The following is a 17,452-nucleotide window of genomic DNA, read 5'->3' as shown; positions in this document are numbered from 1 at the left end:
TGCATTTGGGTTTCTTCCCACATCTATGTTCTCAGGTTGTAATTGCTAAGACTCCAAATAAACGCAACCAATTGTTTTATACTTTGTCATTTTTGTTGTTGGTGCTTATCACCTGAATGTTCAGGAAGAGCAGGTAACCAGGTGAAGGGTGGAAAGAGCTGACAAGTCACCGAGTCTGCTAGGCAGAGGCTGGCCTTGAGGAAGTGGCTGAATGGTTGACTTTTCATGCACTCACGTCTCCAGGCAGATTCAATAAGCAAGCAAGCCAGGGCATTCCCAGGAAGCACAGGCAGCTCAAGTGAACTGCAGGTATTTCAAGGCATTCTTCCAAGTCCTGTTAAATCTTATTTCATGGAAAACACAGAATAAAGAGTGAATACACAGTCGGGCCCTGCTCAGTTTCAGAATGTGGGAGGAGAAATCATGCTACTTTCCTTCTCATAAGACTGCTAGAAAAAAACAGACCACAGGCTGTGATACTTTTGAAATCAATGAGTGTGCCTTTCTGCTGTCTTTGAATGAATACGGTGTTTATTGCTCCTTCTTCTGGTGTCAGTACTCTGATTTGAAGAGGAAATAATGTTATGGAAAAACAGGTCCACCCTGTGCTTCCCAGTGATGCTCAGGGCCTGGCTCATGGATCTGACCTTTCAGTGAGAGGCATGAGGCAAGGAGGAAGCCCCATTTCTAGAGTTTACCAGGGAAGCTGGCTGCCCTTGGCTTTATGCATGCACTCACAAGTTCTTACAAGCCAGTGGGAGACACAGCGCTGTTATAGGATGAGATGCCTAGCTCGAAGAGCTACCAAGGGGTGGGGAGTTTGGATTTGAGCCTGGGCTCGGTGGTTCTGTTGTGGGGAGACGTGGCCTGGCAGGGACCATACATACACACTGAAGTGGAAAGAGCAGAAAGTAAAAAACGACATCATAAATATATGTGTATGTATGTGTGTGTGTATGTATATATATATGTAAAATAGTATATATTATCACCACTTTTAAAGCTGCCAAAGATGAAGAAAAAAAGGCTGGAAGGATAGATACCAATATTTGTCCTCCTATTTCCATATAATTTTGTTTTGATCTGGGATTGGTGAACACCCCTTTGAATCCAGTTTGGAAAGGGTGGACGAGTGGGTGCTGAAAATAAAACTCCAGTCATTCAAACTTCAATTCCTGCCAGCTTAGGCCTAAACAAAGCCCCGGTCTAGCTGGGAGAGGACACCTCCAAGAAATTCTCAGAGGGCTGGGCTGCTCAGACTGGAGCCTTGGAGAGCTATATTGTCCCAGGGCACCTGCTGGCATTCTGTGAGGAGAGGGTCCACCTTGGAGACCCAACCCCAGTCTGGAAACTACCTGGGATCAGGAAGGGTTTCCTGAGGATATCCCATCGAGTAGGAGTTCGCAGGGAGAGGCAGTGGCGTCTGTGAGGGCCCAGCCCCAGAGAAGAGCTAGGGCTGGCTGGGGGCGGAGAGCAAGCCAGCAGGACTGCAGGGCCTTGGGCTGGGCAGAGAGTGGCGCCCGTGGGGGCTGGAGGAGTAGCCCAGGCTTTCATGCTTGCTTGCTGCGTCCATAGCAGGTAGAAGGTGAGCAGAGGGACATTTCAAAAGTTACATCTTTAAATAGGGCAGCTTAAAGAAAGCCACCACCCTGGATGGCAGAGGCTGGGGAGAATGGGTGGGAAGCGGTTAGTCGGTGGGAAAGAAAGGCGGACTTTCTCTTGGACTAAGCTGGTGGTGGTGGAGATGAATAAAGTGGATATTTCGTGAATAATGTTCAGGAGAGGGAAGTAACTTCAGGTGGATGTGTGGGATGCTGGGCAGGGAAACATCAAAGAAGACTTGGAAGTTTCTAGCCTGAGCAACTAGGGGATGTGGATACTTTTTAACGCAGTTCAAAAGCCCAGAAAAGGAGCAGGTTTGAAGGAGGAAGATGAACAGTTCAGTCTGCGATGGAGAGATTTGCAAGCGGAGCTGTTCCCGCCTCCATGCCCTCTGACCTCCGCAGGACCAGCGTGGGATCTTGGCTTTTCAGAGTCTCACACTGTCCTCTGGCTCTCCCCTCAGTTGCTGCAGGACTTACGTACCAGGGTCCACTATTTAAAATTCTAACTTTGCTTAAACTTTCAGTTTCCTTGCCTTTCTCTTACTCCTTTTTACTTACCTACTGTTATGGGCTGAATGGTGTTCCCCCAAATTCATATGTTGAAGTTCTATCCCCCAGCACCTCAGAATGTGACTATTTGGAGAAAGGCCTTTAATGAGGTGATTAAGTTAAAATGAGGTCAGCGAGGTGGGCCCTAATCCAACAAGACTGCTGTCCTTCCAGGAAGGATTTGGAGCACAGACATGGGGGACACACAGCCAGAAAGAAGGCAGCCGTATCCAAGCCAGGGAGAGAGGCCTCAGAGGAAATCAGCCCCACTGACACACTGCACTCAACTTCTAACCGCTGGAACTGGGAGACAAGAACTTGGTGTTGTTCAGGCCACAGCGGACTCTGTGGCTTTGTTAAGATAGCCCAGGTGAATGAATGCAGCAGGCAAAATCCCACCCCATCAAATCCAACTCTGCCTCCTTTTGCTCTTTCTTTTAGGTAGAAGGGAATGGCTGGACCACAGAATGCCCCTCACTGACGGGCCTCTCTGCATTCCTGACCACTTGCTGATGCGCTGAGAGCCACTCTCATTTCCTGACTCCATCTGCTGTGCCCACGTCCTGCAGCTGTACCAGCATCCACCCGCGCTCAGTGGCTGACCTCATCTCAGAGATGCAATCAAAAGAGAATGACCACGTGTTTCTGTCAGCAAATTCACTAACCTGCTAGCCCCTAAAGCCACGTCCCACCTTCCTTCTGTGAGATGGCAGAGCTCCTACCCACACCCACCTCTCACCTACACATACACTTTCCCCAAATTCCGAGCTTTTCCCAGCAATGTCCTCCTCTCCTGCATTATCAGCCGTTGCTTGTCTGCTTGTTTATCCTGCCACCCTACAGACATACTGCTATCGGTCTCTTCTCAGAACACAGTGTTCCTTCCTGAGTCCCCCAGTTATGTCCTCATTCCTCTAGTCCTTCTGGCAGAAAACTCTTTAAAACAAATCATCTAGCTTACTGAGACCACATTCTCTTCTCACATACTCTCACAGACCTACTCTCGTTGGGCTTGTCCTCGACGTTCCTCTGGAGTAGTGCTTGTCCCTACCCCCGCTAACTGCCCCAGGGCCCTGCCTCTTGGCCCAGGGGTCTCTCTTCCCAGCTCTCTGCTCACGCTCTCCTGGTCTTTCTGGCCTAACTATAGGCACACCCCACAGTTGAATCTCTGGAACTCTTTCCTTCTGTTCCTGCACACACTCTCTCTGTGATCTTATTTATCCTCTTGGTTTTAAAAACTACCCATATGCTGAAGCCTACTGTATTTATAACTTCAGCACTGACCCCTTGCCCAGATTCCAGATGCTTATTACTAATTAGCCATGTGACGTCTCCTCTTGGAGATCTACCAGGCATCCCAAACTTAACACCTCTAAAGCTAAATTTTTGTTTCCTGCCTTTCTCCCTAAAGCAAGTCTACTTCACCCTCAGTTTTCCCCTTGCCACGAATGGCGATGCTATCCTCCTTGGGTTGGTTACTCAGGCCAGAATCCCTGGAGTCCTCTCTGGCTTCTCTGCCTCACAAGCTCCTGTCCAGGGCATCAGCGAATCCTGTTGCTCCTACCTGCAGACTGTCTCCAGAATCGAACAGCTTTTTTTTTTCTTTGCCACTTTCGTTACAACTCTCCTGGTTAAAGTCATCATTACAGGTCTCTATCTGTCTATGCTTACTTTCTTACAATTTATTCTCAATGCAGAAGCCAGATTGAGCTTTTAAAATGCCATGCCTGGTCAAGTCACTTGGTGACCTTGAATAGGTTGAAAATAAAATTCACAGCCCAAAAAGTTCTATCCTGTCCTACAGGGCCACAGGTGAGATGGCTTCCTTCTACCCTCTGAATTCTCTCCTTCAACCTTGCGTTCCAGTTCTAATGGCCTCTCTGCTGCACCTAGAACAGGCCAAGGGCTTTTCTGCCTCAGAATATTTTCACCTGTTATTCCCTCTGTCTGGAAAACTTTTACCCCAGGAAGTTGTTGCTTATTCTTTCATTTTCCTTAAGTCTCTGCTGAAGTGTCACAGATTGTCCTAGTGCACAGGAAACTTGAGAAAGGACAGGCAGGGGACATCTGGGAAAACCACCACTTAAGAGTGCTTACTGCATGCCAGACACTTTCCCAAGTATACCCTGTGGATTACAGAATTGCATCTCCTCCACGGCCTCACAGAGCAGGTAATAATACCAACATTTATTGAGTACTTAGCATGTGCCAGGCATTGTGCTGAACACGTAAATACGAACTCTCTTAATCCTCGTAACAACCCCATGAAATAGGTACTGCTGTTATCCCTGCTTTACATCTGGAGCACAGAAAGGTTAAGTAACTTGCCAGAGTCACCCAGCCAGTGGGTGATGGATCCACTTTTGAATACAAAACTTAAGGACTGATGTCACTTGAGAGAAGGGGCAAAGACTCTTGAAGTGGTCTGAGCAGGCATTCGTAATGCTAAACAGCAGAGGTAGAGCATTCCTTCCCAGGCAGAAGGCGTCACTTGTACACAGGGACAGACGCAGGCAGCCAGCCTTCACACTTCCCTTACAGATCACGCATGGCTGAAGTGTAAAGGGCAAGGGGGATAGAGGCAGCTAGCCCAGAAGCGTACTGTTCCTAGGGCATCCGCAGAGCAAGGAAGGGGAAGGCACCTGCTTCTCCCTGGAGATGGACAGTTTGGGTCCTGGGCTGCTCAGAGTCAGGAAGTGAGTGGCTGTAGAAACTGTTGAAGTCTTTTAAGTCCTTTGAATCCTTATTGGTCCAGCCGGCCACAGAACTTTGAAAGAGGGGTGGGGGTTGGAAGGGAAGCCGAGAAAAGGCAAGTGAAAGATAAAGAGGAGGGCAATTTCAGAACAGGGCTAGCTCTCTCCTCTTTTCTGCCCAGCCTCCTGCCTGCCACCCCTGCAACTTCGCCGGCGACCCCGCCTCGGATTCCATGGCCAGCCACACATTCAGCCTGGTGCCCGAGGAGAAACCCTGCTGCGATCTCTCCAAGAGATCCCAGATCTGCCTCTGCGTCCTCGGCTGCCTCCTCGTTGTGGTGATCATCGCGGTGGGGGCGGGAATCCTGGTATGGCGCCAGCCGCCCAAGCACAAGGAGTGGAAGGGTTCGGGCACCACGGCCCATTTTTACGAGATCGTCCTGGGGCGATGTTACACCTACACGGAAATTGTGAGGCCTGAGTTCAGGTGAGTGGGCATCTGGGGAGCACGGCTCGGCACGGCAGGGCAGGGCTGGACACGGCTGGGCACCGCGCGCGGAGCAGCTGTCAGGACTGTCCGAACAAAGGCCCTTCTATTCCGGGTCAGCTGAGAGCCAGCTGGAAAGCACTGAGTGGGGAGCGCTGGGCTTGGGGTTCCTCGGCCGCGGGAGCGCCTGGCGAGGGCGCAGAGCGCACGGAGCGCGCAGGCGGGGAACGCGCTGCTCGCTGGCCCAGCCCGCGACCCCGGGGAGCGCTTGGCAGAGGGACCCGCCTGCCGCGCAAGGTGCGCCGAGAGGCGCGGTGCCAGGGCGCAGCCCCGTCCGCGCTCCCAGCCCCCGGCCCGGACGGAAATAACCTGTGGGAGCTGAGGTTGCTGACATTTTTCACTTTGCTGGGGATTTCCGCGCGCCATCTCTGACCGCAGCGTGCCTCTGAGAGTTACAGATGACATCTGGTTAGGGGGCTTGCAGAGCCTGCGGTGGCGGGCAAGCTGTCAAAGGGTGTCCGAAGAGCCAGACCACTGCAATGAGTTCTATTCATTAATAAAAAACATCACCCCGATACTTGTTGCGCGCCTTCAGAGAACGTGACCAGAGAACTCATTAACAAAACAAAACAGCAAGAACTTTAAAAATCGAGATTGACATACGGTAAGGTGCATCAGCTCGACGAATCTGTACAGACCCAGGAAACACCCCTCACATCAAGTCCATGGAACATTCCCGGGAGGTTCCTCCTGCCCCCTCCCAGCTCAATACCAGTCCCCTGCGGAGGGAACCGCTTTCTTGACTTCTGTTCTTAGGACTTGGTTTCATCCAGAAAACTCATTTTTTAATTTATACGTAAAGTAGAATGAGCTGGGAAATAACAAGCTACTTCTCAGGTGCCAAGACCGGCAGGGGGAGCCGCGGTTTTGTGCTGTGAGTTTTAGATCGCAAGAGTCCGCCTCCAAAACAGTCGCAATCCGGGGAAATGGGGGGTAAAATGCCACCCTCCACCTCCCCGCGTGCGCTCAACGGTTCGATTCGCATACAGATACCAGAGGTCTTACTTGCAAATTGTTCGGGTCCAAAGATTGCCAGGGACCCTTAAGTGTTTTGTTTACAAATCAACAGTTCATTGAGAGAGAAAGGAAGTTGAGGCGTTTCTTCAAGTTACACCTAAAGGATCAATTAAATCAAGTGCTATCCAGTCTGAATGATAATGATAAAAGCAATCTTTTTATTTTCACCTTAATTTGACAGTTAAACAATTTTTGTTATTGTTCAGTTATCTTTGGTAAATTCACACTATTGTTTACATTTTCACATCCCTATAGCAAGCAAGATGTGTCACAGAAGCCACATAACTTGCTAATGTTTGTCAGGATGCCTGCTTAGTATTAAGCACACATATAGGTATACGTGTATATATATGTTCAACATATACATATGTGTGTATGTATATATTCTCAAAAATAATAACAGAGGATATCCTGTATTAATATTTTTTGAACATCCATCCAAGATATCTCACAATATATGCACACTCCCCCCACACACTTTATAGAAATGGGTTAGTAATTGATGTGATACTTACGATGTGCCAGGCACTTAAGAAAATATAAGATCATTTAGTCCTTTAACAAGTATTTGAGACAGGATTGCTATCTCCATTTCCTGTATGAACAAACTAGAGAGTTTGAGTAAACTGCCCCAAACTTGGCTCCAGCAACCAAACTCTTAGCTCCTACTTATGCATATTCTGTAGGTAGAGTGACCATAAAATTTACTGATCATAACTGGAGACTTTTTGAAAAGAAGGGGAATGCTATTAATAATTATGCTGAGTCGACAGGTTTCAACCAGAACATACGTCACTTTATCCTGTGTGGTTTAAGAGCCTGAACTCTGGGGTCACTCTGCTGTGTTTAAACCTTGGCTCTGTCACAGTGTTACTTGGGGTACTTACTTGCTCTGCCGCAGCGTTCTCAACTGTAAAATGGAATAAGAGCACCTACTGCACAGTGAAATTATGAGTAAAAGGAACAACTCTGATATATAGTAAGTGCTCAAAATGCTCTGTGTTTGGGGAAATGCAATATCACAGACAATTTTCAACAATAATAAATATAAAGGCCAACATCAAAATGCATACCTAGTATTAAATTTATTTAAATCATAATCGAGTAAATCAGAACTCCAATGATGTAATTTATGTTGTTTCTATGTTTCATTTTTTTTCTTCTTTTAACTTAACTATCACTTGGTCTTGGAAATCTTTCAATGTCAGTACATATAGATTTATCTCATTCTTTTTAACAGATCATGCTATTCCATAGGGTAGATGTAACTGTTTCCTACTGACAAAAATAAGTTTACAATTTTCAGTCCCATTGTTCATTCAACAAATATTTTCTGAGCATCTACTGTATTCACTGTATTCTAGGCAGCGTTCTAGTTATTGGCATTGGCAATACAGGAGTGAATGACAAAGTTCCCCTCCCATGAAGCTTTCATCTCAACTGACAGAAACATGCTTCAGTGAACATCTTTGTGAATACATTTTTGTGCATATATGGGAGTGTTTCTGTAGGATAGATTTCTAGTGGCTTCTGAATTATTGGATCAAAGGGAGAATTATGCATATTTTAAATTTTGATAAGTGTTTCTAAATTCCCTCCCGAATAAGTGTACCACTGTATACTCCCATCACATCTATCAGGGAACATGCTTGCCCACAGTCTCTTCATTGTTGAATAACATCAACTCCTTTTAGTTATGAGAAAGAGAACATCGAATTGTTCCTTGATTATCATGGGGTGTTAGCATGTTGTATAGGTTTACTGGGTAATTTTATTTTTTTCTGTGCATTTCCTATTTAGATCCTTGCTACTGCTATCAAGTTGCTTGTCTGTTTGTTTTATGGGAATTCTTTATGCATTGTAGATAATATACGGTGTTTTCTTTTTCTCTGCTGTTATCACTGCAACCCTTCTAGTTTCTGCTGTCACCCGCCATGGAACTTAAACTGTAAGCATGACTCTGATCAATTATTTCCTCCTTTCTATGTTGTTGAAAGTCTGGCATGCTATGGCCCTCATAGTCATACCCTCTTAACATTAGCAATCTTTTCCCTGATGAATTGTGAAATCCCTGTGACCCTCTTCTCTGATCCATCCCTTGCTAGATCACTCTCCTGCCTGGGTATTTTATACTGGGCCCAGGCAGCAATTGACGTCAGGAATTCAACCTGGTATTTCTACTTAGACCTAGTTCTTTGCTCTGTTCAGGTCTTTATTAAAACTAAACATTGGTGTATAAAAATGTGATGTTATATGATACCATGCTGAACAAGGCCAGTAAAATAATTATGCATATACTAATTGTAACTATGTAAAACTGAATGTAAAGGAAAAGAGATAGTAACATGGCAGTGCTGGGTTAATGGAATTATTAACCCCCGATACTAATACAGTTAGCATTCCACTGCCGTCAGTAGGCTTACTGTAATTTTCATTCCTTCTTATTCTTCTTCAGTGATCTACAAATTATCTATAATTGGTATTTTGCTTACCTAGGATTACATAATAAACCACTGCAAAACAGTGACTTAAAATATAAATTATTTTATTATTTTACACGACTCTGGGTTGCCTGAGTTTAGCTAAGTGGTTCTTCTGCTTCTTGTGATGTTGGCTGGAGCTGAAGTCATTTGCAGGCTCAGCTAAGCTGGAAATATGCAAAACAGATTGGGCACTGCTCCTGTGAATGATGCCTTGGGGGTCAGCTGAAAGGCTGGTGTCACCTGAGGTGCTGGGTAGGCTGCGTCCCTCTTTCTCCACATGTCTGAGAGCCTCACAGTCACACCCCTGAAATCTTGACCCTGAGAACAGGTTTTATTGGCAGCGTCCTGGATGTGATCATTGCCTCCAGGCCATTGTTTACTTTGACATTCTTTTACCAGGAGACACTAGGAATGAAAACGCAAATTTTCAAACCTTGCAAATCTTAACTTGGAAATGTTTGCTCTTGATTCTGATGAAAAAGAAACAGTTCTTTTTCCATTCACTTCTCTTGTTTTCTCTGTCTGTTACGGTATGCAGCTAAGAAATGAATCAGCACTTCCACCTTTCTATTAAATTTTTTTGGTTGCTTTTACATTTTAATATTTCTGAAATCAGCTTGTATCTTACAGTTGTTGGTAGGGGCCACTTTCAATATTCTGCCTGGAAATCTTCTTTGCCAAATTACCACGTTCATTAGATATATTTCTGTTAGCGCCATTACTGCACAGGACAGGGTTACCAAATTTCTACCAGTGTGTAACATGGGGCACCTTTTCCCTAGCCTCTAATGACAGTTTCCTCCCCTACCCTCCAACTTCACCAAGAGCCTCCTTGAGGCCTCTCTCACTGCAGCCGGCCACCCGGTCCCCAGTGCTAGCGCCACTTGTAGCTGTCAGGGAGAGGAGGGAAAAGGAGGGAAAGATGTGTTTACCATAAGGAATTGACTCACGTGATTGTGGAGGCCGACAAGCCCAAAATCTGCAGGGCAGGCAGGCAGGCTGGAGCCCTAGGGAAGAACTGATGTTGCACCTTGAGTGAGAAAGCAGTCTGCTGGCAGAATTTCCTTTTCCTTGAGGGACCTCAGTATTTTTCTTAAAGTCTTCTACTGATGAAACGAGGCCCATCCACATTATAGAGGGTAATCTGCTTTACTCAAAGTTTATCCACTTAAATGCGACATCCAGATGCTTTTGACCAAGTATCTGGGTACCAGAGTCTAGCCAAGCTGACACAGAGAATGACCCATCATACACATGTTTTAGGTTTTTGTTATAAAGCACCTCACTTCCAGGTACCATTTTCTGTTTTGGCTATCTACTGCCACATAATAAGCAACCCTAAAATGTAGTGACTTGAAACAACCACCATTTCTTATCTTTCATGATTCTGTAGATGGTATGAGATCAGCTGGCTGGTGTCTGTTTGCTGTAATGTCAACGGGGGCTGTACTCATCTGGGCGATTAACTTGGCTGGAATGTCTAAAATGTTGTGCTGACATGATGGAGCCGTGGTGCCTGTGTCATCTCAGGGCCTCTCCTTGTGGTTTGTCCACATGATCTCTGCATGAGGCAGCTCAATTTCTTTAGCGTTCCTAAACTCTTAAAAGTGGAGCCTGGCAGGCCTTTTTAAAGCTTTAGATCTATAACTGGCATAGCATCATTTCCACCACATTCTCTTAGTTAAAACAGCCATCAGACTTGTCCAGATTCAAGAGGAAAGAAAACAAACTCTACCGCTCGATGGCAGGAATAACAAAAATTTTGTGGAATGCTTTAACCCTTCATATATCTTGATGTTAGCTTTTAAATTTTCATTTCCTTCTTACTTTTTCATTCTTCTGTTTCATCAATGGCTTTCTACTTTATTACCTTTTATTAACTTGATTCAAACATGGTAAGAATTTCATACATGCCTCCTGGAGTGTAAGCTCATTGACTCTACGGGTGTTTGTTGAGTGATACATAGAGGACCTCATATGGTACCTGGAATATAATAAGCAAAAATATTGAGTTGAATTAAATGAATTGTATGCAAACCAGTATATTACAAACAATGGAAGCAAACAGAGCTATGTATATTAAACAACTTCAACAAACACTTCCAAATCTGTCAATTTCTTTTCTGGGCATATAGATGGTTAATTTTGTAATAGCTTCTTCGTATTTCTTTGTAGGTTTGGATTGGTCTTCTTCACTTACTTCTTTTCCTTGGTTTTTCTTTTCCAAAATCTCTCACCGCCTCAGAGCTCGCTTTCTGCCGGTCTGTTAGTGTGGGCAGGTGAGCAAGGAAACTTGTCCCTGGTTGCGGAGCTGGCCTTTTTTTTTGAGTGGAATCAGGAATGTTAAATGCAGAACACTCCTGAAGAAATTACACTTGATCTCTTATCTCAAGGTCCACACCCAGGCGCTGCCTTCTGACCAGGATGGCCCTGGGCCTGTGAGACCCAGGAGACATGTGGCTGAGACTCACCAGTGTGTTAGCAAGTTGTTAGCACTGACGGTTTGGGGATGTTGTGGGTGCACTTCCAGGCAGTAGTCCTGAGTCCGGGCTGCAGTCAGGACCCAGGGAATGTGGAAGGGTGGAAGAGAGCCAGCAGCTAGAGTGATTGGGGTCTCTGGACAGGCTCTGAATAGTGTAGCTTCAGCTCCATGAATCTTCTCATCTGGGGGAAAACCAGCCCTGCCCATGAATTTCAGACTGATGAATTTCTGGCCACTCCCCCACCTCCCTACAGGGCCCTGGAGAGAAGTACCTTGTTTATTAATTCTTGGAATCCCCATGCCTAGCTCCACCACAGGCACACTGAAGTCTTATACTAAATGTGAATTTGCTGTTTTGTACATGTTGTATGTACAAAACATGAATTTCAAGGACAGCTGATGGCTGCATAGAGACAGGAAGAGCAATTCTCTGACGGCTCTCTTCATCCCGACCTCAAGACACCCTCCGTTGTCTAGCACATTGCTTATCACACTCCCGTTTCTTTGTAGAAGCACGCTAAATTGAACTCACTTAAACCCACATCATGCTGGCTGGAACATAAACGTGCATAGTGGGAGACTTATCAGAGAAAATCCTTCGTCTGTCTCACCCTACCTTCTAATGAGCAATTCTGTGCCCACATTGACTATCTTTTCTGACTCCTTTATCTTCATTTCACAATTTCTTTTTGCTTCTCCTTCCACTTCAAAATTCTAGCAAGATTTCTCAGCGGCTAATTCTTCATTTCTAGTTCCCTGTGCCTCCTGTTTAATGACTTTAGCATTTTGTTAACTTCTCAGTAAAATTCATGAGTACGTACAGCATGTATGTAACAGCAAATTCACTTAGTGTAAGACTTCAGTGTGCCCGGTGGTGGGGCTTGAAAGGAAAGGAGCGACACATAGCAGCAATTCACCGGAGAGTTCCACTTTATTAGGGAAAGGTGCTGGGTTATATAGGGTTATATAGGTGCTGGTTCATATATATATGAATTGATTGAGGTGTCACTTCTACAGGGCTGGTGGCTGTTGGCTAGGTGCTGGGATTGGGAGGGGGGCGAGAGGTGATTGGGCTTCAGGTGGCGCCGGCGGGAACTGAGGACCCCGAAGAGAAGCCGGAAGTTTGCCATCTTACTGGTGGGGACCCTTCATTCCTCCCTTTCTCCTCTATGGGTTTGTGGACGTTGCTTTCTCTCTGGCTGCTTCCTGCTGAACAGGGGCGGAGAAGGGAGTGAGGGCTTGAGGATTGGGAGGAAAGGGTTGATAGGACTCCCCGCAGTAAGGACGAGTAGATGTGGACTTCTTCAGGTTTGGAAATCAATGAAGGTTCCCTGTAACCATAGGTTGGCCAAGAGGATATGGGTGTCAGGAGCCAGGCGTCTGCGGCTATTGTTTCCAGGAACAGTTTCCAGTGGAGAGAGGGGTCCATCTCAGCGTGTGGTGAGGAGGTCACGTGAGGGTGAGGGATCTTCTGTGGCCAGAAGCTGGTAGTTCCTGAGTAAAAGCTGGTTGAAAGCTTGATTAGAGATTTTTCTGACTTGGGATTTGATGAACTTTATTATACAGGGTAAGAAGAGACAGGAGAGAAGAATGATTATTATGGGGCCTGCAATGGGCCAGAGCCAGGTGAGGAGGGGGTTTGTATTGACGAGAATGGGTTGGAATTGGAAGCAGAGTGGAGACTGGAGGCAAGGTCGGTGAGTTTGGTGATGTCAGTTTCTACAATGCCAGATTCGTTGATGTAATAGCAGCACTCTTCCCAGAGGAAGACGCAGGTGCCGCCCTTCTCAGCTGTAAGCAGATCTAGGGCCCGCCTGTTTTGAAGGGTGACTTTAGGTAGCAAAGTGACTTGTCTTTGGAGAGAGGCTAGGGAATCGGCAGTGGATGTCAGGGCTCCCTCAAGTTTGGCATTGAGATCTCTAACTGCCTATAGAGAGTGACCCAAGGCTTCTCCCGAAAACCCTGCCCCAATGGCTGAGGTGATCAAAGAGCTACTGACCATGATGGGAAGGAAAGCAGCTCTTTTTGTGCGCGAGGGCAAGGGAGGTTGGAGCTCAAGGAATTCTGCCATGCTGTAAAGTGTAAGCTGTGGGATTAGGGTGACGAGAATGCAGGGTGTATCGGAGTTGAGAGGCAGTGAGTTGAAAAGACTGCTATTACACTAAAAGAAGTGTCCCGGTTGTGTAAAAGTCTTAGAGCCGGAGGTAGGGGTGTAGATAGAGAGGCAGTGAAGTGCGCTGGAGGGGGGTGGAGTTGGGCTTACACAGTGGTGGATGGTGAGATTATCTGCGTATTCTGGTTCCCATAGGAGTATGTCTGCCAGGGGGCAGAGGGGTTGTCTTTCTGCATGGAAGGAGTAGTTGGAAATATTAAGGGGCACGGCGGCCAGCAGTGGGCGCTGTAGTGATGCGCACAAGAAACAATTGGTTGTGTTAAGGGTGTGGTTGAGAAAGATGGTGGTGTCCTGAATGAGCTGTAACGAAGAGTAGGAGAAATGGGAAGAGGGGCGGGGATAAGAAGATGAAGAGGCGCCGTCAAGAGTTTGGATAATGACTTTTTCGGAATGTCTGCTATCTGATGCAACTTGAGAGATCTGGGAGCGAGAGGGAACATACTTTCAAGAGATATGAAGGGTACTGTGGGGGGTCGAGGACCCCCCGTAGTAAACTGAGGCTGTGACTCTGGCAGCCCATCGAGAGTCCCAGGGATCTGGGATTGATAAGGAGAATGAGCTGTTGGGATATTTCATGAAACGGTTGGAGGAGTCATACTGTGGGTACTGGAAGTTACCCATGTAGTGAATGGCGCAAGACCAGTAGGGACATCCCCCGTAGGTGTCTGGCCATCGCCTGCAATAGGCTTGTTTTTGGTCATAGAGGAAGCAGAGGTAGGGAGAATAAGGGTAGCTGCTAGTGAACACTTTGGTGGAGGGAGGAGAGTGGAGGTATAAAGGCTCAGAGCAGCTTTTCAGAGGGAAGTCTGGTGTGGCAATGAGGGCAGTAACTTTTGTTTGATGCTGTGTGTGAGTCTCTCTGACTTTGAATCGCCATACAAAGGAGGCTGGGGTGGTGGGGAAGACAATAGGAATGAGGAAAAAAAGCAAGAGAGCAGTAAAGGAGGAAAAAGTCATGATTCGGGTATGGATGGCAAAGGGGGTGAACGGGATTTTGGAGGAAAGAGGACAGTAAGGTCAGGAGTCTGGAGGGAGGGAGAGTCTGTAAACTTTTGTAGGTTAAGAGATCTTTTAGGTGATGTGGGGACAGAATGGTAAGGGGCGCTCTGAATGTCAGTTTATGAGCTTCTTTCTGCAAGAGCTGTCTAGCGGCTAATGATCGTAGGCAGGGGGCCCATCCCTGAACTGTGGGGTCTAATTGCTTGGAGATATAAGCTACTGGGGCAAAGGATGAGCCATAATATTGGCCTAGGACTCTTAAAGCTTGACTGGACCTCTCATGAATGTATAATGAGGAGGGCTTCGACAAATCAGGAAGATGGAGAGCTGGGGCTTCTACAAGGGCTTGACGGAGCTTAATGAAGGAGTGTCGGGGTGAGGAGGATAATGGTTTTTTAGGGGGGCTCTTGCTGAGGTTGTATAGGGGTCTTGCCAACAGGGTGCAGGGAGAAGTTAGGGATCTATGTTCTAAAATATCTAGCTAGGCTTAGAAAGGGCCTAGAAAGGAAAGGATTTTTGTCTTGGTTTTGGGAATGGGCAGGTCAGAGAGGAGCCATTTTCTGTCTAAGGTAATGGACTTTCTTTGTTGAGATAGAAGGAATCTGAGGTAAGTGATAGGAGGGGAAGAGATTTGAGCTTTGACAGGGGATACTTGGTAACTTCTGGAAGCTAGAAGGTTAAGTAGGGAGGCAGTGTCAAGTTGAGACTGTTCCCACGAGAGACTGCAGAGTAGAAGATTGTCTATGTATTATAAGGTGGACTTGGAGTGATCATGATGAAACTGTTTGAGGTCCTGAGCTAGGACCTGTCTAAAAATATGGGGACTATCTCGGAAGCTTTGTGGCAAAACTGACCAAGTGAGTTGTTTAGAATGTCTTGTGTATGGGTCAGTCCAGGTGAAGATGAAAAAATCTTGGGAGCAGGGGTCTAGAGGGATAGAAAAATGGGTCTTTGAGATCTAGGACTGAGAAGTGGGATGCTGAGGCTGTATGGATTTGGAACTAAGGGATGGATAGGGACAATGGCTATGTTGATGAGGTGAAGGTCTTGGACAAGGCGGCAAGATCCGTTGGTTTTTTTAACAGCTAATATGGGGGTATTAAATGGGGAGTGAGTGGGTCTGCTTGAATGATGGGTTGGAGGCCTATGAGGGCTGAAGTGGTTAGGGGGTATTGGGCCTGACAGATATACTGAGAGGGGTCACATAATTTGATAGAGGCAGGGGTCATAGGGCCACGGAGGGGCTTGTAATGTCCCAAACTTTGGGATTTACAGGGTGTATGAGGGCAGAACTGGAGCTTTCATTGGGTAGAGGGGGGTCGTCAGCTATGAGGGCCATCAGAAAGGGAGTACTGGGGGCTGTGGGAGTGGATATAGTTATGGAAACGTGGAGGAGGGAAAGGATGTCTCGTCCTAGTAAAGGGATGGGACACTGGGGCATAACCAGGAAGGAGTGGGAGAAAGGTATGGGATTGTCTTGGATTGTGCATAAAAGGGTGGGTGGGGGGTTTAATGGGAAAATCTGTTTACCTCCTACTCTGACTATAGGAGTAATGGCTGGTGCGGTAGGGCCCCGGTATTCTCACAAGACTGAGAAGGTGGCTCCTGTATCTAGGAGGAAGGAGATGGGGTGACCGTCTACTGTTAAAGTAACCCTGGGCTCCTGTTTGGTGATGGAAATGGTCGGGCGAGAAGCCCCCAGGCCCCATCAATCTTATTCTGCCAGCCCCACTACGGCGGGCTTAGGATGGGGGTTGTTCGTCCAGCCTCCCTTTCGGGTGGTTGGGCAATCAGACCCCCAGTGGCCCTTTTTGTGGCATCTGGGGCATGGGGTGGTAGGAGATCTGGGGGAGGGGCACGCCCTTGACCAATGTCCCTCTTTTCTGCACTTGAAACAAGCTCTTGGGGGGGCTTGTTTGTAGAGGGGCGCCCAGGTTGTGGTTTTATCAGCTGGGCCAACATCTGGAAATTGGCCTGATCAGTCTTTTGTTTACGGCATTCTTTCTCCTCCTCCCACTTATGGAAGACTTTAAAGGCCACTGTTAGGATCTCAGTCTGTGGGGTAGCGGGGCCCTGTTCTAACTTTTTGAGTTTAGCTTTAATGTCGGGATAGCCTTGAGCTAGGAAGTATGTCATAAGGACATGTCTTCTTTCAGGTGTTTCTGGGTCCAGGCTAGTATACTGTAATAGGGCTTGAGTGAGTCTGTCTAAGAACTCGGAGGGGATTTCATCTCTCTTTTGAATTATGTCTTGGAGCTTTTGAAAATTGACTACTTTACAAGCTGCCCTTTTTCAGACCTGCTATTAAGCAGGAGGCAAAAATATCTCGAGAGCGGAGACTCATGGCGGTGTTATAATTTCAGTGTGGGTCTTGTTCGGGGACAGCAGTGGGGCCAGGGGGATAGGTGGGGTCAGTCCTGTGGGTTTCAGTAGCCTGCATTTGGGTGAAGTCTTAAACTCATCTACGCTCTTCAGGGAGGAGAGTATTGGCCAGGAGCATGAAAATGTCATGATGTGTGAGGCTGTAAGACTGGAGGGTGTATTGAAACTCCCTAATGTATGTCATGGGATCAGTGGAAAAGGAACTTAGGCGTTTCTCTAGTTGGGCTAAATCTCTTAAGGAGAAAGGGATGCGAACGCGCACGCTGCCTTTGGATTCTGCTACCTCCCGGAGGGGGGCGATAATTTTGGGAGGCTCTCGGGACTGAGTCTGAGGGGGACTGAAGGGTTCTGGCTCAGTCTGTGGGGGAGTGACGCGGTCTAGTCGTGCCTACTCGAGCAGGTCCTGAAGTGCAGAAGGGGGGCAAAGAAAATAAAGAAAGATAGAATCGGACCCACATGTTGCCAGCTAGCAGCCCAGCTGCTTACTTCTGCCGCTCTAGTTGGGCTTGAACTCATGACTCTG

The 17,452-nt window shown here is 46.9% G+C and overlaps 1 protein-coding gene across 2 annotated transcripts in view; it reads left to right on the top strand.

Moving 5' to 3' along the window:
• The first annotated feature begins 4,326 nt into the window (after window positions 1–4,326).
• The window catches only part of CD38 (CD38 molecule), a 65,417-nt gene continuing 52,291 nt past the window's right edge, over window positions 4,327–17,452 (top strand). The window contains exons 1-2 of one of the 2 annotated variants that reach the window (XM_036990594.2): window positions 4,327–4,849; window positions 5,029–5,333. In XM_036990594.2, the coding sequence (XP_036846489.1) occupies window positions 5,080–5,333 (254 nt within the window). In that variant the 5' untranslated portion in view covers window positions 4,327–4,849; window positions 5,029–5,079. Of the gene's footprint in view, window positions 5,334–17,452 lie in introns of both variants that reach the window. The other variant, XM_036990590.2, reaches the window with a different exon arrangement.

This window comes from Manis javanica, chromosome 5 (genome assembly GCF_040802235.1).
Source record: "Manis javanica isolate MJ-LG chromosome 5, MJ_LKY, whole genome shotgun sequence".
In the NCBI taxonomy this organism is placed as follows: domain Eukaryota; kingdom Metazoa; phylum Chordata; class Mammalia; order Pholidota; family Manidae; genus Manis; species Manis javanica.
The sequence above is the reverse complement of the archived record's forward strand: the minus strand, read 5'-3'. Positions and strand labels throughout refer to the sequence as shown.